The sequence below is a fragment of the Pyrgilauda ruficollis genome, unplaced genomic scaffold (assembly GCF_017590135.1).
Source record: "Pyrgilauda ruficollis isolate IOZ18807 unplaced genomic scaffold, ASM1759013v1 scaffold191, whole genome shotgun sequence".
NCBI lineage: Eukaryota > Metazoa > Chordata > Aves > Passeriformes > Passeridae > Pyrgilauda > Pyrgilauda ruficollis.
Genome location: NW_024518207.1, coordinates 257,190 through 282,667, shown reverse-complemented (window position 1 = coordinate 282,667; position 25,478 = coordinate 257,190). Strand labels below are relative to the sequence as shown.

General features: G+C 49.3%; 1 protein-coding gene across 12 annotated transcripts in view; it reads right to left on the bottom strand.

Annotated features, from left to right (window-relative positions):
* The window catches only part of HDAC4 (histone deacetylase 4), a 174,809-nt gene that overhangs the window by 69,586 nt on the left and 79,745 nt on the right, over positions 1 to 25,478 (bottom strand). For all 12 annotated transcript variants that reach the window (XM_041465775.1, XM_041465772.1, XM_041465774.1 and 9 more), the window contains one exon: positions 11,999 to 12,243. In XM_041465775.1, the coding sequence (XP_041321709.1) occupies positions 11,999 to 12,243 (245 nt within the window). The remainder of the gene's footprint in view (positions 1 to 11,998; positions 12,244 to 25,478) is intronic.

Below are 25,478 nucleotides of genomic sequence, written 5' to 3'. Positions count from 1 at the left end.
TTGTAGAAATTGTGGCCGCCCCATCCTTGGAAGTGTTCCAGGCCAGGCTGGATGGGGCTTGGAGCAACCTGGGTTAGTGGAAGGTGTCCCTGCTCATGGCAGAGGGTGGAACGAGATGAAATTTAATGTTCCATCTAACTCAAACCACACGGAGATTCTGTGATTAATTATAAAAATAATTGATCCAACAGATTAAAAAAATAATTCCCCCAACAATTTATCCAGGAAGAATTTTCCCTGGCCCTCTCAACTCACCCATATTTACAGGAATAATCAGGAGACATGATGTCTAATTAAGGTAATTATTTGCAAAGCTTCCATCAGACGGGACATTCAAGGCTGGAAGAACCAAATGCTCCTGCCCCAGTGCAAGTCCCCCCTGGGCTCTCCAAGTTCCAGCAGCTGGGAGGTGTCAGTGTCCCCACCAACCTCCTGGGAAATTTGGGGTGCATCCCCCAGCCCAGAGCTCCCTGTTTGGGTGCACAGGGGATTCCCACAGGCCAGAGCTCCCTGTTTGGTGGCAGAGGGGATTCTCCCAGCCCAGAGCTCCCTGTTTGGTGGCAGAGGGGATTCTCCCAGCCCAGAGCTCCCTGTTTGGGGGCAGAGGGGATTCTCCCAGCCCAGAGCTCCCTGTTGGGGTGCAGAGGGGATTCTCCCAGCCCAGAGCTCCCTGTTTGGGTGCACAGGGGATTCTCCCAGCCCAGAGCTCCCTGTTTGGGTGCACAGGGGATTCTCCCAGCCCAGAGCTCCCTGTTTGGGTGCACAGGGGATTGCCATGGCACTGAGGGCGGCAGTTTGATGCGCTGTGTCCTGTGAGGCTGCGGAAAAGCAAGTGTACAAAGAGCACATCCCAGCAGCCCAGAGAGGAGCGAAGGGATCTCTGTGGGGCTAAAAACCGCTTTTTCTTGAAAAAGCAGAGCCGAAAGAATGATTTCCCACCTTCTAGTCTGATCTGCACCCTGCCCAGCAAGGCACGGGCCGGGCCAAGCGCGCAGGCCGCTCCTGGGCCTCCCGCAAAGGCCTGGAATGCCGGGGCCCTGCGGAGCCTCCGGAGCCCAGTGCAGCCTCCGGAGCCTCGGGAGCACGGCGCCCACCCCGCACTCTTTACGTTGGCAGCCTATAAACCAAGGGATTGATCGGAGCTGGCAGCCTCCAGCCTCAAAGGCCCAGCCTCTCCAGGGCTGCGCTTAATGGGGGCCTGTGCTCGGATGCCACCCACCGCTCCCGCAGAACCCCCGAGGCAGAGAGGGATCGGGAGCACGGCATTGCGGAATGCTTTGGGTTGGAAGGGACCCTAAAGATCACCCCGTTCCAAGCCTCTGCTGTGGGCAGGGTCCAAGCCATGGCTGTTAAGACAGGGGATCTGCTCTCTCCAAGAACATCTCAGTCCATCCTTCTCCAAACCCTGCCAGCTCCTGCATACACAAGACTCCCACCCTGAAGTTTTTTCTTCTCCTTGAGCACATTTTCCTTTTAATGCCTTTAGCTGAGATTCTTGGGGTGTCCTGTGCAGGGCCAGGAGTTGGACTTGATCCCTGTGAGCCTCTTCCAGCTATGGATATTCTAGGCTCCCCTGATTAATTTGTGGCATTGCACATTTGCACCGCCCAATGCTTCAGCCACGGATGCACAATAAATACAAATAAAATCACACTATTCTATATAAAGATGGAAAAGAAACAATCTAAGAGGTATTTACAATCTGCCTGGCTATCTGCTGGAAACTCTCCATGGAGGAATCCCTGCTGCTGCCTGTTCCAAGCAGGCAGGCTGTTGTAAAACACCAGCAATCCAGTTATTTTGCAGTGACTGCACCTATGCCTCCCCTCCTAAGTCTATTGAATTATAGGTAAGCAACCAAAAATCCACACTGGAAAGAAAAAAAAAAAACCTAGAAAAGGAGGAAAAAAATAGAGGAAATCAGCTATTTTTGTTTTCTAATTAAGCAGCAGCTTCTACTAACACGTCTCCATTTGGGGAAAGAGTCTCTTTCCCGACTTCCAACAAGTCCACCACATGGTGGGCTTTGAGAACCTTGCCATGGAAAGTATGCAAATGAACAATATTTAATGCACAATATGGTAAAACAGGTTTTGTTATTTTTATGGAATCAGGAGCCTTTTCTCTCCATCTGCAGTCTCCTAGGCTCTGCGGGCTCTGCTTCCTGCGATGGTTTACATACATTAGGCTGCTTTAGAAGGAGCTGTGCTTTCATTGACATCTGGAGTGAAATGGGAATGAAAAGCCCCATTTGTCACTGGATGGTTTAGGGAAGTTTCATTAGGGATGTATTGTCTCTGCTCATTTTGACCCCAGTTTCCAGAAAGCCTATTCTTAATATAGTTTTTCAAATGGTTTCAAAGTTGAAAAAAAAATTTGAAAAAATAAAATAATGAAGCCATGTCTCTGATTGTATCCATGAAGAATGAAAAGAAATCACTGTTGGTGTCTGCTGTAGCATAGGAAAACAAAAAAAGAAAACCCATCCGGGTGTCTTCTCTGGGTTATTTCCCTACACTTACCAGGAATGTTATAGGAAGACAAAAATTTAGGCTGGAGATGAGGAAATGGTTCTACCCCCAGAGGGTGCTGGGCACTGCCCAGGCTCCCCAGGGAATGGGCACGGCCCCAGGCTGAGAGAGCTGCAGGAGCATTTGGACAATGCTCTCAGGGATGCACAGGGTGGGATTGTTGGGGTGTCAGGAAAATCATGTTTCTGGTTCATTTAAAGCAATAGAGCCAAATTCGGGCACTGCCCACTCAGATCCTGTGTGTTCACCACACGCAGCTGGGCCAGGGGGTTTATTCCCCAACTGCATTTCCCAAACACTGAAATTTCATTACAAAGTGATTCACCGAGGGAAATCCCTGGATCTGAGACTAACTCAGACCCGAGTCTGAGGAGCACTGTGCGACAGACACACACACACGCTGCATTAGGGAGCTCAGAACATCTGAATTAGGTGCTCTTGCCAAAATCAATATTTGTAAATATTCATAACTATGGGGATTCCTGCATATGTTTAGTGTCACTGCTCCCACTATTTCTGAAAACTGCACAAATGTTCAACTGTACCTGCAGTTAGTGCTGCTGGTGTTCCTTTAGCATAAATGAATATTAATAAAGGTGACAGGGAGGATGCAGAGCATTTCCAGGTATTTATCAACTGCCAGCCTACTGTGAGGACTCAGCAATCCAGAGAATTTTGCCACCACACTCCTCAATTGTCTTCAGTGCTCCAGCTTGTTTGCCTGGGAGCGGGACTGACACCTTATCAGTAGAGACACTGTCACAGAGAAACCCCTTTTTAAGGGAAATGCAGCTAAAGTGGTTCTCGTTAGTCTTTGCAGTGCCCTCCCAGGAAGTGTGGAGTGCTGACATCAAGATCCCATTTCCCAGAGAGAACCAGGATGGATTTCATGGAGACACATTGCATTAGAACTTCCACAACCACTCCTCCAGATGCCAAACAAGAAGGCAAAGCAAAGAGATCCTTCCTGCCCCCCCCAGCTCAGACTGGCTCCCGGGTGTTTATAAGAGATATTTTTAATAGCAGCAATTAGTGGAAGGGAGAGCAAAATAATTGCGGAGATAAGCACAAGCCTGGGTGAACAGAAGTTGGAACACTTCTGGCTGATAGATATTCCCTGGCATGCAGAGTTGCTGTGTCCAGCTCCCTGTTGCATCTCAACCCACACCTCAGTTCAGGTCCAGCACAGGGGGGACATCAGGGAAAAGTTCTTCTGCCACCTGTCCTGGCCAAATTCTACTGTTTTGGGGGTTTAAATCAGGTATTCAAAATGATCTTTGGGCTCAGGCTCTGTAAAAATAAAGTCAAATCGTAGGTGAGGATGAAGAAGAACTCTCCAAGAAAGTACTCATCAAATCACCCCCTGAAAAACCCTTGGCTATAGGTGGAAGCAAAGCACTGGTGCTGGGATTTCTGGGAGCTGGATTTCTGGGAGCACTGCTCTGCTGGGTTGTTTCGCAGCTATCCCAATGCTGGCTGGACTCCATGCTTCATGCTCCCCCCATCCTGTTTACTGAAGTCTCGGGCTGTGGCTCCAGTTTCAGGATCTGCTCTCTTGGCTCCGTGGCAGCGTATTTGGGATATCTCCTGAAGCACTGGGCAGAATAAATCAGCTGTGCTGGGAGACTGGGAGCGGGGAACATTGTGACTTCCAGCAGCAGCCAAGACACAAAGATCTGGGCGAACGAGCACCTCTCGTCTCTTTTCGGGGACACGCAGCCCACGTGCCCCCTTCCCGCCATCGGGCAGCTGACAGCCAGCTAATCCCGTGCCAGAAATTCCAATGGGCAGGGAATTTTCTGCAGGGAAATGATCCCTCCCAGCCAGCAGCTCCCTGGGCAGGAGACTGATCTCAGTCAGACACATCCTACTGAGAACGTCTGGTGCTCAGGTTTATGAGGCTAAACCGTCTCCAGGACCGGGAATGACGGTGAGGTTCCCTTCACGCCAGCTCCGGGTGATAAGATCCCATGTTTTTACCTTGGCAGCTTTACATATGGATATGGAATTTTGTATCCTAGTCTCCTTTCCATGCCATTACCTCTCCCAAAAGGCTGGAAGCCCTCTGAGCCCTGAATACCTGTAAAGGTTCAGCACTGGGAAAGGTTCAGCACTTTTGCATGAGCCTTTTGCTCCCTGACTCCCGCTCCAGCCTAACTTTTCCCTTCCTCCAGAAGCAGAATATCCATCAGCCTTTCCAGAAAGCAGCAAGCTCCATTTGTAGTATCCAGCACATTCAGCTCCTCCTCCAGTTTTCCCCTTTCAAGCTGAGGAAAACTCCTTTGAGTCTGCCTCTGGTGGGCTTTGCGTGGTTATTGTTGAAGGGGAGGGAATCAGGAGCAGGGAGTGCCCATTCCAGCATGGATGGCAATAAATAAATCCGAAAAATTGACTTAAACCAATCCCTGTAAACCAAAGAACCCCATAAAATCCTGTAAAGGAGGAGCCCTACATGTTTGATGCTAAGTTAGAGATGAGACCTTGGTCCTTGAAGGAGCAGTTACATCCTCTGTGAAATGTTGTGGGGTGTTTTGGGTACTACAGGAATGCCACATTTCTGGACATGAATGGATCAGCAGTGGTGTACATTAACAGGTCAATATTCCTGGCATAACAACAGGATCCAGTGGGGTATTTTTTTATTCCTGCCCTGATTCTCTGTGTTCTCTTTGATTACTTCCAATTATTTTATTAAGTTCAAAATTAACATAAAATTGGAATTGAACATTCGGGTGTGTGAATTGCCAAAATATCTCTTCTGCTGCCATTTACTCTGAAACTCTAAACTGACAAAAAAAATACCCGTAGTGCCCCACATGTATTTTACTCCAGAAAAATCCAGAATTCCCATTGTGCTCCTTCCAGCCAACCAAGCATGGCCCATCTCAGAAGAAACCAAAAGGAAACATATTTCTTCTGCCAATTTCCAGTAGCTCTGTAAGGCTCAAAGCAGACAAATTTCCCTGGATGAGCATTCCAGCTTCACTCCTGACACCACCAGCAGTGCTTGGATGGCAGGAAGATGCCTAAATTATCCCAGCCTGATGCAGAACTCCTTCAACCAAGAGATGGGATAGAAGCTGCTCCATGGATTTGTTGACAGAACCAACCCCTCCGTGTGCAGGTTTGTCCTTACCGCTCTCACAAAAGATCCTGACTTTGAGGCTGAGGAAAAGTCACCATCCCACCCCCTTCAAAGGGAGGAAATGCTCTGATCTTCCAAAAGTTTTCCCCAGGGTTGCTTCCATCAGAAGTTAAGTTTTGCAGGATCTAAGGTGTAAGTTTTGGAGTGGGCTCAGTGTGCCAGAAAAGCAAGGCAAGGTCACTGAGAAAGAACAGGAAGCCGTCTGGAAATAGCGCAAGCTGCAAGGCGCTCGAGTAGTAACGAGGCACAAAATGTTCAGTCTGGTCTTTTACCACTGACTGTACCCAGCTGCAGCTTCCTAAGATGAATAATCCTGTCATCCCAGAATCCAGACAGAGGCGGACACCTGGTATCGCTGGGCTTTTCAAGTTCCTCTTGAAAGGGACGCGGGCTGTGAGGAAGGGGTGTGCTGCGGAAGAGCAGCACAAAAATGAGCAGAGGTAGCCCCTCCACGCCGGCCGCTGCAGGAAGAGAGCACAGAGCAGACAGACCCAGGAAGGGGAGCTGGGATATCAGGGGTAGGATGGAAGTTGGTCCTTCCAGAGCCCAAGGGAAGCAGGTGCTTTGCAGGAGCCATGGTGCTGCTGGCGGCGTCCCTGGAGACATGGGGAATGTGCCATAAGGGGATCAGCAGGTGACACCAACCCTAGCAGCAGAACTGAAACATGCCCAGCTTTCCCTGCTGAGCAGGAATCAACATGGAATCAACATGGAATCAACACGGAATCAAAGAGAAGAACTGGGCACTGTCAGAGCTATGCTGAGAGCAGCCCCACTAAAGGACAATGTGATTTGGGTCCAGTGAGCTACCATGGAATGATGGAATGGGTTGGGTTGGGTTGGGTTGGGATGGGTTGAGTTGTGTTGGGAAGTACCTCAAAGTTCCACTCCCTGCCATGGGCAGGAACACCTTCCACCGCATCTCCATCCAGCCTGGCCTTGAGCAGCTCCAGGGGTATCCTGCAGGCAAACCTGCCATTCCATGGGCAGTGGCTCCACATGAAAGCAAAGAGCCATGAGTTTCTCTCCTCAGCATCAGCATGACAACTATCAAGTCTAGACATCTTTGGGAAAGAATTACATTTCTTTACAACACAGCAAAATCTGTCTGGAAGATTTCCTGCAAGATTTTCACTCCCTGACACCAAAGGAATGGCCCAGGAGTTTCATTCACCCTGTGTCTCTGAACAAGAGGCTGATCCCTTGGATGTGTTACTATCCCTCACTCAATGTAGGAATTCATTCTGTCAAGGGAAAAAGAACAATTTCAGGATCGCTGCACAGCAAACATCCTCGCAAAGCTCCTTTCCTTGCTGCTGCTTCCCTGCCCATCCTGTCTACGCTGGACTCTCAGCCCAGCACTCCCTGTGCTATGGATGCACACAGTCCTTTCTCAGACAGTGGGAAAACTGGGAATGGGATTGCACACCTGCAGGTGAGGATTTCAGGCCCACGAGGAGCTGGGAGGTTCAGCTGCCTCTGTGTGCTGTTACCCTGGCACTGACGTGCGTCAGCATCCCCGAGAAGTTTCCGGCTGTGGCTGTAAAACAGCCAGAGCTGGGAAGAGCCCTGCTCCAAGCTCAGACAGAGCAGATGAACCACATTCCCCACGACGTCCTTCCCTCCCTGCTGAGCTCACAGCACCCGAGGTGCATCTGGCTCTGCCAAAGCGCCCATCCTGTGCCTCTTCCATCCAGCCCTTGACCAGAAGGGCAAACGGAAAAGCTTTTGGTAACTTCCAGCTGATCTTAGCTGGGAATGAGTGACTCACAAAGGAAAAAATTCCCTGCCTGTTCCCCCACAACCAAAGGTCAGGCAAAGCTTGCAGCGGGACCTGTGGAGAGGCTTTCCACCATCTCACCCAAGAGCCAGGCCCCTTATTCCATCCTTGGTTTTGTTCAGGAAGGCAGATTTGAAGGCCATAAATGTTGTCCCACATCTGGCGAATGCACGGAGGAGTGGAAAACCCACCTGACTGAAGGTGAGTGGCTACTGGAGAGAGGAGCAGCTGCCAGTGCCTCCAGCCTCTCCCTTGGTGCTTTCTGGAGCCAGGCCTGGGCAATCTGCAGAGCTCTGCAGCTGTGAAAGAAACAGCCTGCCCTGCTCTGTACAGTGAAGCCTTCAAAAGGCTTGGCTTATTTTCCCAACCATGTCAGGGTTTTCACAGAATCGCCCAGAATGCTTTGGGTTGGGAGGGACCTTAAAGCTCAGCCCATTCCAACTCCCTGCTGTGAGCAGAGACATCTCTCACTAGAGCAGTTTGCTCCAAGCCCCGTGCCTCATCACTAATTTCTTCCTAATACCCAATCTAAACTTACTCTCTTTCAATTCAAAGCCATTCCCCCTTCTCCCATCTCTCTCTCCATGCCTGTGTTTTCTCCTTACCCTCCCACTCCTCCCCTGTGCTGAGCTCTGTGTCCATTATAGAGCCCTTCCACAAATATTGTTTCACTAATTGCCTGGCTCTCTCCAACTTGCACCATCTTGGGGAATCTGGCACTTTTATGTGAAGGCCAAAACATAATGTCTATAAAAGCAAGGACTGGGACACGCCGGGGAAAGGATCACATGTTCAGGCAGTCATTACCTTCTCCCCCTGCACTAGGTCAGATGATTAAAACTGAACGGATGGAAGCAATTCCAAGCTCTGGAAAAAGCCAAAACTTCAGCTCTCAGTAGGAAAATGTTATCTACAGGGATAGAAAAACAGGCAATCATGCCAGGATTTTCCAGGCCAAACTTCACTCACTGAAGTGTTCCTCAGACTCCTGCTTTGTCTGGGGGATGGGATTGAGGGGGGCTCACCCTTACTTAGTTCCTGTCAAGTCAAACCAGTTCCTCTATTCCCACCAACACCACGGCAATAAAAGAAATAACCCCAAAGTATGACTTCTCCTGTACTAGCAAAGGAGTCAACACTGGAAACAAAGGAGCTGTTTGAAAGCTTCATCAGCTGTGAGAGCTGGGGGGGCTCACCTGGAGAGGAGAAGGCTCCAGGGACACCTCAGAGCCCCTTGCAGGGCCTAAAGGGCTCCAGGAGACATGGAGAGGGACTGGGGACAAGGGATGGAGGGACAGGACACAGGGAATGGCTTCCCACTACCACAGAGCAGGGATGGATGGGATATTGGGAAGGTATTCTTCTCTGGGAGGGTGGGGAGGCCCTGCCACAGGGTGCCCAGAGCAGCTGTGGCTGCCCCTGGATCCCTGGCAGTGTCCAAGGCCAGGTTGGACACTGGGGCTTGGAGCAGCCTGGGACAGTGGAAGGTGTCCCTGCCATGGCAGGGGATTGCAATTAAATGATCCTTAGGGTCCCTGCCATCCCAAAGCTTTCAGGGATTTTATGAAATAAATGCTTTGCACTCATGGACTAAAATGGTGGATGCCAGGCTATAGGGGAAAAAGCCAAAGTAATCAATACTAGACAGTAACACGTACACAGAACAGAGTAAAACGCAGTAATTCCTCCCCCTTCACTGAAGCAGTTTCCAAAGCAATTCTGGGTTTAACATTATCACAGAATCACAGAATGGTTTGGGTTGGGAGGGACCTCAAAGCTCATCCCATTCCCAATCCCTGCCATGGGGTGTTCATGCCTGTGTGCACATGGGATTAAAAAAAAAACCCAAAAAAAACCAAACAAACTAATTTCTCCAAAAAGAGTTCTGCATCTTCACTCAGGACTGTATCTATACCAAACTGCACAGCTCCAGTGCTTCACTTGCAGAAGATGAATGGGTTTTATTTGCTTTAACATCCCTGCCCTGCCTTCTTCATGAGCTGGGCAGCTCTGAGTCCAAATTTAAAGTTATGTATTTTAATTTTCTGGGCAAAATAATTGCTTCCCTGCACTCACAGCCGCTGGACTTAACACAGTTGCCAGTTCTAAGAGTCACCTAAATGTGGGCTGACTCCAGCACACAGAGACAAGCAGGATGTTTTCCCAGAGAAAATGCACCACAGTCACACACCGGGGTAGTGTGTGGGGGTTATTTTCTTTGTGAGGCATCACAGAGCTTATTTCAATGAGGTGCTGTTTGATTTTTAAAGCAACTCTGGTCCCACTGACACACTTACTACTCTCAGAGATCACCTTGCAGGCCACCCTTTGGTACAGGATTATACCATCCCTATTTTAAGGCTCTGATTTAGCCAGGCTTACACACAAGATGAAGAACTTCATTACCTAATGGGCTGGATATACTGTGGTGTCTCAAAATTCGAGCTCAGCTTCCTCCTTACACAGATTTTGAGCAGATTAAGTGAGAGCTTTGACATAAATGAGAGCAAATATGTTCCTATCACCAGTGCTTTGAGCTTGGCCATTAAATGGGAATGAGCCTGCCTGATTTTTCATAGACAAATAACTCCAGGCATGGACAATTATAAGGGAATAATGGAAATATTTGTCACAGAAATTCCCCATCCTTCCCCCACCCCAAGTGCTTGTGCCAGCCGTGGGCAGATGTGCAATCACAGAAACATGGGAATATGTAAACATTCCATACACACCCAGAGATGCACACACTGTGCATCCATGTATAAATATATTCACACCCAGGCACCTCCTCACCTCTGCCCTGGCCACAGCACAGAGGACTCAGCAAGGGACAGGAGTGTTTGCTATGAATCCAGCTTCAAACAGGGACACTTCTCACAAAGCCCAGCTCTTCACTGTACTAAGAAGTCTGTAAATAACACCCCATTAACTTTTAATCCCATCTTTCCCACTCTGACATCCATTTTGTATTGAAATGAAAGTTATATAAGGTTGAATCAAGGTTGCTTTTTAATATTACATTAAGGCTATTTACCATGTGCAGTACTAATCCCCCTTTGAAAAAAGGAGCCTATTACCAATTCGGAAAGCTTACGTTGCCATAGCAATAGTCCAGCACTGGGAAATATTTATATAATGTCTCATGTTTTCACTTGCAACAGCCATCTTCCAGACTGGACTGCCCACTGACCCTGCCTGGCTCCTCCCTGTCCCACACAGGGCACAGCACCTGCCTGGTGCCTAACTCTGAGAAATCTGAATGTGTCCAGACCCACGTGCAGGCAGTGCCCCTGCACTCCCTGTTCCTGCAGTCCCACCACGGTCCACACGCTGTCTGCAGCTCGTGCTGATGGCAAATGTCCAACGAGAAGTTCCTGTGCCTCTACTCCCAAAATGTGTGACCACAGTAGCAGGTAACCTCCTGCTAGGGACACATCCATTGAGACATTTTCCGTGTCCAGGGAAGGGAATGGAGCTGGGAAGGGGCTTGTCCTGGATTGCCAAGCAAAATTGTATTCTATTTGCCATCTGCATGGCAGCTGTCTTCTGTTAAGTGGGCAGTTTTCCTTATCTCTTCCACACCCAATCCTCCCTCCAGGAGGACATCTGCTGATAACAGGCTATTGAATGTCACTGCATGGATGATAAGAACTGCAGCATTCCAGTGGGAGATGCTCCGCCCAGAGGGAAGAGCCAACCATTCCTACCTGGATATAATCTGAGATTCTAGAACACCAGCACAGCTTCTCCACTGGATTTGCCAGAGGAACAGTTGCATCTTCCACTGTATCTTCAGAGGAAGACTACACCCTTCTACAGGATCCCTGCTCCAACAGAACCACACCTGACACTCCAGGACACTCCAATTGTGGCTGGTGCAGCCACAATTCCTATTGGACTGCTACCAACACCCTGACCAACAGGGTGTCAGGTTGTGTCCTGACTCTGTCAGTGTTGTTTTACTTTACTGCATTGTTTATTTTATCTTTTTATTTTCTTCCCTAATAAAGAACTGCTATTCCTGCTCTCATGTTTTTGCCTGAGAGCCCCCCCTTAATTTCAAATTTATAACAGTTAAGAGGGAGGGAGTTTACATTTTTCCATTTCAGGGGAGGCTCCTGCATTCCTTAGCAGACACCTGTATTTCCAAACCTAGACAGGGCTGCAGTCCCAGGAGAGGCTGAGGGAGCTGGGAAACGGGCTCAGCCTGGAGAAAAGGAGGCTCGGAGGGACCTTCTGGCACCCTGAGAGGAAGGTGGAGAGCAAGGGACAGGACAAGAGGAAACAACCTTGAGTGGTGCCAGGAAAAGTTTAAACTGGAGATGAGGGAAAATATCTTCCTTGAAACAGTGGCCAGGTGTTGGAACAGGTTCCCCAGGGCAGTGGTAGACTCACCACACCTGGAATTGCTCAGAAGTTGTGTGGGATAAAGCACTTGGGGACTGTGGTGGTGCTGCTGGGTTGATGGTTGGAATGGATGATCCTGGAAGGCTTTTCCAACCTCAACAATTCCACTACCCCCTCGTCCCTGGCCACCCTTACCTTGATGTGCTCGTGCAGCTGCGCCTCATGCTGCCGAGAGAGCTGCTCGTGCTGCCGCTGGAACTCTGCGATCAGGATCTGCCTCTGGATCTGCTGCTTCTGCTTGAGGGCCAGCAGCTCCTGCTGCAGCTGCTGCTCCCGCAGCGTGGGCTCCGTCACCGGCATGGAGAACTGGTGGTCCAGCCGCAGGTCCATGGGCACCGAGCTCGGCGCCACTTGCAAGGGCAGGGCTGTGCTCACGTCAACTGCGGGGGAGAACACCAGAGCAGGGTCAGCGTGGTCCTCAGCCAGCAAAGGATGGAGCAACCGTGGTCTGCATCAAGAGCAGCACCATGAAGTTCACACCATTCCCTTAGAGGTAAGCAAGGACTACAGGAATTCAGGGATCAACAAGTTTTCCACCAGGCACCACCTCCTACAAACCCCAGTTTTTGCTACAAGCAAAGAGCATCATGTGGGACACATGCATGCCTTCCAAACACACACAGAGCTCTGTTCCACTCATGCAGCACCATGGGAAATAAGGAGGATAAAGAGTAATCTGAGACTTCACAGAAAGTATTAATCCTGACTTGTGATGGATGAACTGACGGACTGCCGTGGTCAGGAACATGAGGCTCTCCCTTTAAGAAACTCATGCAAAAACCACGAAGTGTTGTATAATAAATCCCAAACTGGTATGGCTTGGGAGGGACCTCAAAGCCCATCCAGTGCCACCCCTGCCATGGCCAGGAACACCTTCCATTATCCCAGAGTGCTCCAAGCCCCATCCAGCCTGGCCATGGACACTTACAGGGATCCAGGAGCAGTCACAGCTTCTCTGGGCACTCTGTGCCAGGGCCTGCCCACCCTCCCAGGGAACAATTCCTTCCCAAAATCCCATCTATCCCTGCCCTCTGGCAGTGACAAGCTACAACCCTTTTGCAATACCTGAACACAGCTTGTTTCTACCCCTGCCATGGCCAGGAACACCTTCCATTATCCCAGAGTGCTCCAAGCCCCATCCAGCCTGGCCATGGACACTTACAGGGATCCAGGAGCAGTCACAGCTTCTCTGGGCACTCTGTGCCAGGGCCTGCCCACCCTCCCAGGGAACAATTCCTTCCCAAAATCCCATCTATCCCTGCCCTCTGGCAGTGACAAGCTACAACCCTTTTGCAATACCTGAACACAGCTTGTTTCTCCTAAAAAAAAAAAAAAAAATTACTGCCACCCCATGAATGACTAAAAATCTTCTAAATTCCACCTGAGTGACAGTTCTGCCTTTCACAGGTATTCTGTATTAGTAACATTTGCTCTCTCTCTCTCTCTCTCTGGGGCAATCCCTCAATAACTCTGCTGAGAGCTTTGAATGAACATCAGTTACAGGATAACAAAGGCTAATCCCTCAGAAACACTGAGCTTCAACAAAACTGGAAAATAAAGGTGAGGGTTTCTTCTCCATACCCTCTGTCAGGACATTAATTTTATCTATCCCAGGGAGAGAGTTCCCATAGGGTTTTTCCCAAATACTCTCATGGAGCAGAGGTCCAGGAGCATGTTCACCCCTCCCTGCATTCGGCTCATCCAGGGAGGAGGAGGAGACTTTCTTTTTTTGATGGAAACATTTTCAGCAAAAGGTCACATTACTGGAAGTGTTGTTATTTTTCAACCCACAAGCTCTTCTCTCCACTTCCCTATTGCTTTCCTTCCTGTGGCCTTTTCTCCGCTCCCCTCTCTCCCCAGCAGGACCACAGCAAGGATTCCTTGCCAAGGACTGATTCCCAAGCCACAGCCAGGGATTTTGGGGAGAGCAGCACATCTGACCCATAAGCACTCAAACTCACCTTAACACTGTGTTTGAGGTCTCTGGGGAGACCTCAGCGCCTCTTGCAGTGCCTAAAGGGCTCCAGGAGAGCTGGAGAGGGACTGGGGACAAAACCCTGGAGGGACAAGACACAGGGAATGGCTTCCCACTGCCAGAGGGCAGGGATGGATGGGATATTGGGAAGGAATTGTTCCCTCTGAGGGTGCTGAGGCCCTGGCACAGGGTGCCCAGAGCAGCTGTGGCTGCTCCTGGATCCCTGGCAGTGTCCAAGAACAGGCTGGACATTGGGGTTTGGAGCAACCCGGAACAGTGGAAGGTGTCCCTGCCCATGGCAGGAGTGGCACTGGATGAGCTTTAAGGTCCCTCCAAGCCAAACCATTCTGGGATCCCACGTATTCCCCTTGTCCTGGCCCTCCAGGCCTTGTCCCCAGTCCCTCTTCAGCTCTCCTGGAGCCCCTTCAGGCACTGGAAGGGGCTCTGAGCTCTCCCTAGAGCCTTCTCCTCTCCAGGCTGGACACCCCCAAACCTCCCAAGCATGCAAAACTCAACACAGTTTCAGGCAGAAGGAACATCCTGCCACTTGTGATTGTGCCTCGAAAACCACTCCTCCTCCTTTTCTCCCCAAAAAGGAGCCTTAAGTTGCCATTCCCTGCTGGAAAAGAGTCCTAAGAAAACTTGACCAGTCTCCCATTTCCCATCCAATGGGAGTCATCCCCCCACAGCTGCAAGGACAAGGAGCACAATTCCCATTCAGGGCTCCGGCAGAGGCTGCGTCATCCCTAACTCTTGACTATTTCAGGCTCCAAAAATCCCCTCTTGGCCCTGCCGGGAGCCGCTGACCCCCAGAGCCCTGCGGAGCCCCAGCCAGCCCTCCCTGCTCAATGAACACAGCCCCACAACAAAAACCCGCCTGTGCTCCAGGAGTGTTTGATGGGACACTCGAAAATTGCTTTTCTAGGTCCTGCCGCAAGAACACACGAGCACAATCGGAGTCGTGACGTGAGCCAAGGCACAAAGACGACATTCAGGGCTGGCATGAGAAATGCCAAAGCCATGAATTAGGAGACAGGATCCTGATTATGAATAACAAACTATCTCACGGTCTCTCCCTGCTTTTATTACTTCCCTGTAGGAACAGAAAACCATCCATTTTTTAATTCCCCCCCTCATCCCTTTGGCATACAGGGAATTATTTTTTCCCTGTGATCAAGTTAGCCTGATTTTAATTCCATGGTCATGTTACAATGATTTTTATACCAAGTTAGAACCATTCTGCTGGTGTTTCCCTTCCCAAATAAATAAAACATGGCTGTACATCAAAGCCTGCTTGCATGCTGCACGTTAATTAAGACCTAAGACTTCAGTCCCCCTCAGTTGCTGATGGAGATTGGAAATTTGACATCTCGCAGCTCGTCTGTAACACACTGAGGGGAATAACCCAAAACACAGGGAAACGAAGTGATAATCTCTGACCTGTAAGCAAAGTGAACTTCCTACAGAAAGTGTTGAATCATGGAATCACAGGATAGATTGGCTTGGAAGGACCCTAAAAGGTCATCCCATTCCACCTCCTACCATGGGCAGGGACACCTTCCATCTGTCCCAGGCTGCTCCAAGCCCCAATGTCCAACCTGGCCTTGGACACTGCCAGGGATCCAGGGGCAGCCACAGCTGCTCTGGGCACCCTGTGCCAGGGTCTGCCCACCCTGCCAGGGAACAATTCCTTCCCAATATCCCATCCATCCCTGCCCTCTGCCAGTGGAAGCCATTCCCTGTGTCCTGTCCCTCCATCCCTTGTCCCCAGTCCCTCTCCAGCTCTCCTGGAGCCCCTTTAGGCCCTGCAAGGGGCTCTGGGGTGTCCCTGGAGCCTTCTCCTCTCCAGGTGAGCCCCCCAGCTCTCCCAGCCTGGCTCCACTGGAAAAATTAAAAACATTTCACATAAGACATTATCAGGGGAGTTTGTATGTGTAGATTCTCCCACACTCCAAAATGGAAAATATCTTCTCCATAAGTCCCAAGTGTTTTGGAAGGGATTAGGGGAAGGTGACACTAAACCTGTGAATACACTTTTCAGTAAAACTAACAGTAATAATTGAATTTTCTTCCCCTTCTCTGATACAGCATTTTCATGCTGGTCTTTAAAGGATGGAAATAAAAGTTTGAGTCCTGAAAGCGCATTAAATTGTTAAATAAAAAATTCTGTATGAGATGCACCAAATGAATATTTAAATTCAAACCTTGTTTCAGCATAACCTTTACTTAGGTTAATTTAAAAAATATTCACAGAATCCCAGAACCACAGAGGGGTTTTGTTGGAAGGGACTTTAAAGACCATCACATCCCAGCCCCCTGCCATGGGCAGGGACACTTTCCACTAGACATCAAACTGAAGGTTTTTTATATCAAATGCTGTTGCCAAAATTACTCTTTCCTTTTTTTTTTTTTTTCTTGATCTTATACTTTTTTTAAATTTAAATCTAAGCAGCACAGAAAATTGCCTCTCACATTTGAAATCCAACATCACCTTCAAAGGGAAAGTGCAGGAAATGCTTTCCCCGAGCTCTCCCTCCCTCCGGCACAGAGCGAGTCCCACTGAACACAAACAGCTCCTTCCCAGCTCCTCTTTCTTCAATTATTCCCTTTAGAGAAGGGAAAGAAATCCCATCAACCTCCCCAAACCTGCTGCAAAACCCCACAGAATGAGAGTCTGGTCAAGGCTGGAGGAAGAAATCAGCTCCCACTCCAGGACACATCCCACCTGCCCGTGACAGAGCAAGCCTGGGAGATTCCCAAAATCCCAAGAAAAGAGCATTTCAACCTCTTCTAGTGACTCTCCAGTGCCTGGTGCCCTCCCAAATCAGTGCCCTCCGGGAATGAGATATTCCTGGGACTGGCTGTGGTTGATACTCCCCAGCCAGGGCTTCCCAGAGCCCATGGACTCAGCTTCTCCCTCTCTCCCATCCTTTCCAGGCCGGGGCTTTATTCCCAGCTAATGAGTTTGCTTTTTAATTACTGCTGTGCCTGCCGTGCCCTCGGGCCAGGCTCTGCCAAGAGCAGCGCGTCAGCCTTTGGGCACCCACAAAAAGCAAACACAAAGCCAGAGGATGTGCTCAGGATCCCAAAGTCTTGGCTGCCGCCATCAGATCATCCCCATCCTGCTGAACCACCCAGCGGGATGCTGAGGAAGTGTGTGCATGCATCTCCCCCTCTCAGCATTATTTCCAGCTCTTTCCTCCCCAGGGAAAAGCAAAAAAATCATTTGACTTTATTCCTCAGGGCTGTCCTCAATGTCCAGCAACAGTTTTGGATTTTTAAATAATTCTCTGTGTTTTGAAAGACATTTAAACACCAAGCTGCTGCTGGCAGGAATGCCTTGGGCATATGGGGAGCACGACGCTGGCTCCGAATCCTCGAACGCCATTCCTATAACCATCACCCCGGTTTTCCTTCAGAATCAGCCTAGAAAGGGAGGTGAACAGCTACTGTTGACTCTGAGCACAGCCAAGGGAGCACGTGAGGTGGTTTATTCTGGCAGGAAGATGTGTGCCAGTCGAGCATCACTGGATTATTGTGAATTAAATCCATCCCCCCTCCCGGCAATGGCTGGAGTGCTGGGATCTCCTCTGTCACCCGGCCGACCCAGAGATCCTTTTCCAGCAGGGCTCCCACTCCCCAAACTGCTAAAACCCCCCAAAACACTGTGAGACAGTGAGATCAGAGCTATAAATAGCACTGAGCCACTGCAGTATCTGACTGCAGTGCCGGGATAAAAGCAGGGATTTTGTGGGGAAGCAGAACGAAGCTGTGGCACAGCACCCTTGGAGCTGGTTCCATCTCCAGCATGGCACACGTCCCACCTAGAGGGATAAATTAATAGGAGAGGGGGGAAACAACACCTCACCAGCTTCACTCAATTCTGAATGTTTATTCTCTAGACAAGACTGTGCCAAGCTGAACTAGAGAACCCCAAAGTTGTCCAGGAGCAGGTGGTGGGAGCAGGTCACGGCAGGGCAGCTCCCAGGACACCAACATCCTCTGGAGCACATCCCAAGCATCACGCGGGGGCAGGATGAGGGCACAGTCCTGCTCCTCCGTGGATCCACACCAAATTAAAGAACTATCACAGATTTATGGAATGGTCTGGGTTGGAAGTAGCCTTAAAGATCATCTGGTTCCAAACCCCTGCTGGGTGGGACAGCGGCCGGAAACAGTTACTTCTGTTTCACTCAATTCTTACCTCTGCTATCCCACTTCCAAGGACCAGAATCCCAGGGAGGGTATTCTGGGCTGGAATTAGCCAACAAGCTTGAGCATCATAGCCCAGCTGGAGCCAAAGGCAGGTCAGCACCCTGCAGTCCCTGGGAATTCTGGGACAGCCCAGGTGGGTGGCTGCAAAGGCAGCCTGGATCCTGTCTGGGAGCACAAGCTGGGAGTAAACAGCAGCCGAGGCTTCCTACGAGCTCCATGCACGCTGCAGCTCAGCGAGGGCTGGAGTCACTCCCTGCTCAGGGAATATTTCCTGCTCTGTGAATGGGAACTGAAATTAATCATCCCATCAGCCATGGAAACACGTTGTGAGGCAGCACTCCACAGGCAACAGATGGAGCTTTAAATGTCACTCACTCATTCATTGCAAGGAAACTTCTCCCTGATTACTATCGAGACCTGGAGGCAGAATAAGGGTGCAGAGATTCTGGGTTTCTACATATCCACTTTTCCTGAGCCTAATTCCTACCCCGAACAGACTTCATTAGCATTTACTAGGAACCTACATGGAAATTCTATCTATGACAATAAGGAAGCCAAAACTTGAAGAGCAGACCACTTATCCTACTGTCTCCATCTTAGATTTAAAGCATTAAAAAAATGTCTCTTCACTTGAAGAAAAAGGAAACCCACCAAGCTACATCCACAAAAGACAGAAAACAACATTTTCCAGTAACATTTTCCACTGTTTGCAAGGAATCCCAGAATGGCCTGGGCTGCAATGGATCTCGTTCCAACCTCTCTCGACCCAGAGCAGGACATCAGAGTTGGATAAATAGGTATTTATGGATAAATAGGTATTTCCTTCATGAGAATATGGAGAGTTCAAGGCCAGCACCAAACCCTTGATGGCACAGGCGTCTCCAACAGAGATGTCTCCAACAGATGAGCCTGTGCAGGACAGAGCAGCTCCAAAGGGAGACACTCCAGTTTCTCCACCTCCTCTTCAACCATTATCCCACTTTATCTTCTTGCTAGTTTCATCAGTGACATCTCTAACAAATGAGTGTCTTCGATGGAGCCAGAGCTTTTTGTGAAATTAAAGATAATGGAATGAAAGGAGTCGGCTTGGACTATTTCTCATTTCAAACTTCACACAATTGTGAGAAACCTTTCCTGGCAGTTTCCTTGCATGGAGTGGATAAGCAAAACTTACTTGAGTTTCCAATGGAAAAGATCCTCATCTAAATAAATAATAAATAATAAAACAGAAACCAACAAAAATAAATGTATAGATCTTCTTAAAAGGTTCAGGAAGCTGTGGCTGTCCCTGGATCTCTGGAAGTGCCCAAGGCCAGGCTGGACTTGGAGCCACCTGGCATAGTGGAAGGTGTCCCTGCCCATGACAGGGGTGGGACTGGATGATGTTTAAAGTTCCTTCCAACTCAAATCATTCCAGGATTCTGTGATTCCTGGGAATGCAATTTCACCTGCCTCTTTGCTTCAGGCATTACCCTCTATCAACTGAACCTCTTTGATCCATCTGTCTTGCTTTCAGAACAGGAAACTTCACCCCTCAGCAGATCCCCAGGACAAAAAGCAGAGTTGAAGGAAGCCCAGCTGCACTTCTGTAGAGACAAACCCACATGGATTTCTCACATGCTTCTCTCTAATCTCACTCTCAGCTTCCTTCAAGAGAAAATGACGCTTTGGAGAAGAGAATTAAACATGGAAGAGATTGAGCAGGAGCCAGAAAGTCTCATCTTGACATTACACATGAAAAACTTCCCATGAGAAAAAAAAATCCACCTGGTTGGGTCAGGATGGGGAAGTTGAGGAACTCCCAGTGAAGGTGGGGTTGGACAAACACCTGGACATTCCCAGTGGTCCTCTGGAGTTTTCCCTGAAGCCTCCCAAGGAGTGAGCTCTCCAGAGGCAGAAATAAAGCCAGCTACTGAGCCAGTGGCACAGCATGGTTAGGGTTCTAAAGCCCATCCCATTCCACCTTTCCATGGGCAGGGACACCTCCTACCATCCCAGGCTGCTCCAAGCCCCAGTGTCCAACCTGGCCTTGGGCACTGCCAGGGATCCAGGGGCAGCCAGAGCTGCTCTGGGCACCCTGTGCCAGGGTCTCAATGCCCTCCCAGGGAACAATTCCTTCCCAGTATCCCACCTAACCCTGCCCTTCCTCAGCCTAAGGCCACTACCCTTTGCCAAAAGAGAAGGTGAAACAAAAATCTGAGGAATTTCCTGTCCCACTATAATTCAAACAGCAAATAAATGGTTATTACTAACAGCAGAGTGAGTTCTTTTGTGCCACCAGCCAAGGGACTTCCAGCTGTCCAACACGCCCCAAAATGTGCAACACCATCTCCTCCACCATGACAAAAATAAAGCAGCAAAAGGGGCAGTTAAACAGCAAATTGTAATAAAAATGCTACTCCACAGCTGTTGAAAACTCATAGATAGCTCAAAGGCTACAGTTTTAAGTAGAAATCCAGATCATGGTGGAAGAGAAGCCCATCCAAATGGGCAAGTAGCCCACAGCTTCCTGTAGCCCCCTCTGGAAGGGCTTTACTTCCAAATAATGGATATACTCAGGTATCAGCTGCCTTAGGACCAGGATGCTACTTGTTGTCCATTCAATACAATGAGGATGCACCTTAACATAAATAAATAAATAAATAAATAAATAAATAAATAAATAAATAAAAAAGCCTTTTAAGAGGTGTCAAACACAGGCAGTTTCCTAGAGGAATTCAAGTAACCTCAACCCATTCAAAACCCTGGACAGCACAGAGAAATGGCACTAAAACACCTTTTTATTCTGGCAGAACAGGCAGGGGTTGCCCTACCTGGGTGCACACACCAAAACACACACCTGGGCTAAGATTTCTCTTAAGAAACAGACATTTTCCATTTTTTTCCCCCCAAGACTTAGCAGATGAACTGAACACATTAAAACCCAGAAGGCTGCTACCCAAATCCTAAAGGGTGAGGGCAGATGTTCCCTGCATTCCCCATGGCAGCAGTGATCCGTGCATGATCAGGACTCCCCACGTCACGGATGGCTCTCCTCAAAGTGAGCTTTCCCTTGGTATTTATCCCCAAACCACTGACACCAGGTGGCCTTTCAGACACGGCACAAAAACTCAGTGCTGCTTCTGCTGAAAATCTGCCCAGCCTGTGGCATTTTCCTTCAGCAGAACCGGCCAGGTGCTGATCCTCAAACAGAGCCAGAGCCACAGAAGGATCAGCTTGAAGGTGAGTTTTAACACAGCAACACACCAGGTTAAATCCAGGTATGGCTCTTAAGAGTTTTAGATATTCCTCACAAGGAATCTCACTGGGATTCTCCATCTCTACCCTGCTCTGCTGAGAGCCCGCCTGCAGAGCTGCCTCCAGCTCTGGAACCCCCAGCATTAAGAAGGATGTGAAGCTGCTGGAACAAGTCCAGAGGGTGCCAAAGGATGGAGCCCCTCTGCTCTGGAGCCAGACTGGGAGAGCTGGGTGTGTTCACCTGGAGAGGAGAAAGCTCCAGAGAGACCTCTGAGCCCCTTCCAGAGGTGGAGAGGGACTGGGGACAAGGGATGGAGGGACAGGACACAGGGAAAGGCTTCCCACTGCCAGAGGGCAGGGATGGATGAAATTCTTGGCTGGGGGCTGTTGAGGTCCTGGCACAGGGTGCCCAGAGCAGCTGTGGCTGCTCCTGGATCCCTGAAGTGTCCAAGGCCAGGCTGGACAGGGCTTGGAGCACCCTGGGATAGAGGAAGCTGTCGCTGCCCATGGCAGGGTGTGGCACTGGATGAGCTTTAAGGTTCCTTCCAACCCAAACCATTCTGTGATTCTGTGATTCTCTGAATGCTGTTTTTCAACTCATTTTAAACTTGCCTTCCTAAGGAACAAACACCTCCATGAATGAACAAAGAGAACAGCTTGATTTTGTCCCTGGGAGCTTCTAGACTCAAACCTCCCGCTTCTTTTATTAAAAGCTCTGAGTTGGGTGGTCTCCTGCTGAGCATGGTAAGCAGCTTCCCAAACCACAACACACCTACACTGCATCTACTACAACCCTAGCAAGAGGGGAGCAAGTCCTCCCTCAGAAATTCTGATAAATTCTGGATTAAAAATGCCACTTCAGCTGTGAAACTTGGACCTAATACAGGGTTTAGGGATTCTGGCAAATTAAATGGTGGCTGCCTCTTTCAGTGGGAGGCTACAACTCTGCTCCAGCTACGTTCAGGCACCAAACTTCCCTGCCAAGGAGTCGACTGCAGCCTGATCCTTCCACAAAAAGAAACAGGATGCTGTGAGAAGCCCGAAGGTGAGAGACATAAAATATCTATATAAGGATGGAGCTCCTAAACATACCCAAAATAACAGTGACTCACTTTTCAGAGCACTGGGAAAAGATAAAAGACTCGGGGAAGGAGCTGAAGAGGGTTCAGGGATTCAGCCCAGCGAGGCTTAGGAGGACACCACAGACAAAAGGTGCTTGGGAAGTTGGGAGAAAGAGATGAAAAGGACATCCAGGCAGCAGCTGAGGAACAGCTGCAGGAGGCAAGCTGAAGAGGAAGGCTTTTAAAAGCAAGTCTAAGGAGGTCAAATCTGATTCAGTGGTATCTGGAGGCAAGCAGAGATGGCAATGGCTTATCTGCTACCTCCCTGAAGTACTACACACCCTGGGTACTAGCAATAAATGACAGAAATTGGACATCCAGGTTCGCTTCAATATTCCTGGCCAAAACTGTGTAAAGAAGCTCCAAAGAATACAGATAATCACCACCAGAACCTTCTGTAGGTAAAACTCCTGCCTGATACACAGCTAATCCCTTCTCCACTGAGCAAACCACACCTTACATTAAACTGTATTTGATTTTCAGGGCACTTTAATGAAGCTCTGCACTCTGCAGGGCCATCCCTCAGGTTTAGGAGCCCATTCCTTTAGAAGATTACAGAAACAAGTCATTCTTCCAGGGAAAGCCAGACTAGCTGAAACATTCATAGAACAGAACACCGTGAGTGAAAACGCTGCCCAGAGCAGCTGTGGCTCCCCCATCCCTGGAAATGTCCAAGATTGGGTGAGGCTTGTCCCATGGGCAGGGGACACCTTGCACTAGCCCAGGTATCCATATTTTCTACGTGAACCCCAGACTGCGCATCTCCCAACATTCCAGAAGCCCACAGCACATGACGCCTACAAAAGCCCCTCTGCCTTCCCAGCTGATCAACGCAAGGAGCCAACACAGGGAACAGCATTTCCAAAATGCCATTATTACAATTTTTTTGCATCTAGAAAGGTCTTGCAAAGAGATGGATTCCTGTGTCAGACCACCCCTCTTAACAAGGGAGATAAGGAGCCAAACTCCAAGTGCGTTCAATCCTGCGTCAGTGTTTCCATCCTGAAATAAAGCTGCCTTAAATCACCACAGCCTAATCCTCCCGTGATTTCTCCTGTTTTCATTCCCATGTTTCCACTTCACAGCCGATTTGCCTCAAGTTTGCTTCTCTCAGGGCAGCAGCCTTGAACTGCAGAGCCCTGCCTTGGCGGAGACCGTGAGACAGCACCAGCTCCTGGCCATGGACCCCGAGCCCTGGAGATTTCCTAAGGACTTCACTGTCCGTGCACGAGGTGCTTGGGGTCCAGAAGCAATGCTTGAAAAATGAGGGAGCCATCAAAGCTGCAGGAGCTGGACGCTGAGGGGCTGGAGCGTGTCCATGGAAGGGAACAGAGCTCAGGAAGGGGCTGGAGCCCCAGGAGGGGCTGAGGGAGCTGGGAAGGGGCTCAGCCTGGAGAAAAGGAGGCTCAGGGGGACCTTGTGGCTCTGCACAACTCCTGACAGGAGGGGACAGCCAGGGGGGTCGGGCTGTGCTCCAGGGAACAGGGACAGGAGGAGAGGGAAGGGCCTCAGGCTGGGTCATGGGAGGAATTAGGAGAACTTTCTTCCCTGAAATGGTGGTCAGGCTTTGGAACGGGTTGCCCAGGGCAGTGGTGGAGCCACCACCCCTGGAAGTGCTCAAAAGCCATGTGGATGTAGCACTTGGGGACATGATTTAGTGGTGGCAGTACTGGGGGAGCAGCTGGACTCAGGAGGTCTTTTCCAGTTTTAGTGATTGCATGGTTCTGTCCTATGGGAGGATGGATCCATGAGATACCAACAGGGCAATTACCAATGGGGCAGTTTTCAGGGGAAGATAACACCAGCTGTCCAGACCAGTGCTGTTGGCCACAAGACACTGAGACGTTCACTTCAGCAGAGGCAGTTTCAGATAATGGTGTTACAGATCCAACAGAACCAGACAAACCCAAACAAACCAAGTCCCAAGGAGGAAGAAACAAGAAGCTGAAGCACATTACAGTCAGTTTGATCACCAGTGTGTTTTTAGAGGATGCAGAATTCATTCCTGACCTTACCCAAACTTTGACTTCCCCGTACGATCATCACTCTGTCAGAAATGCCATCTCGGTATTTTTAGGTGACAGTACATTTGTTTGTACTGTACAGTTCTGGTGAGAAAACTTGTTATGTTTTGTAGGTCACTTGGTTTTACCATCTGCCTTGATTTCTGCTCAAGGGAAGTGTTGTTTCTGAAATCCTCAGTGCCGCACACGACGTCGGGGAGATGTCAGAACCAGCAGTAGCTTGGTTTTGTGTCATCCCAGTGGAAATACAGAATACTCCTGGATAATGGGGAAAGGGTCAGCAAAAGCTTGGGGGTGGTCAGTGGGAAGCCATTCCCCCTTGTCCTGTTACTCAGTATCTTTGTAAAAAGTCCCTCTCCAGCTCTCCTGCAGGCCCAAAAGTTTGGAAATATTCTACAATGACCTTAATAAAAAATAAAAAAGATACAAAGCTTATTAGCAAATGAAACCTGAGGTGGGAGAGATCCTTCACTGCAAGGCCTCTCCTCCCACTGCCAGCCTATCTCAGATGCCTGAAGGAGCTTTACCACACTGACAGTGACAAAGTAAAGCACTGTGACAACTAGCTGATCCTTGGGAAGGCAAACACAAAATTATTCAGTCGGGTCTTGGAATTCTGTAGCAGATCTGTCCTTGTTTTGACCATAATCTCACAAGTAATGCCAGCAGCAAACCCATCTGGCGCGTGTAAGACTAAGTATCTGCTGCTCGTGGAGATCAGCGTCTCAAAATTAGCATTTGTGCCAAGATCTGGTTTGCAGTGGCTTAAAGAGTAAACAAGTTCAGCTCCCTGCAAAATGCTGCACTCCTTCAGACTGCTTTGGCCAGGGAGGCTGAATTAGCTGACAGGTAAAGGAGAATCTGGAGTGATGAGCTGCAAAGAATCATGGAATGGTTTGAGTTGGAAAGGAAACCTGTCCTCAATACCTGTCATACGCACCCAGGGATGCACAGCTCAGGATTTCAGATGTAAAGCAGCATTTGGGTAGAAACCAGCACAATATTTAATACCAAGGCATAAATAGCACCCTGAATTATGTAAC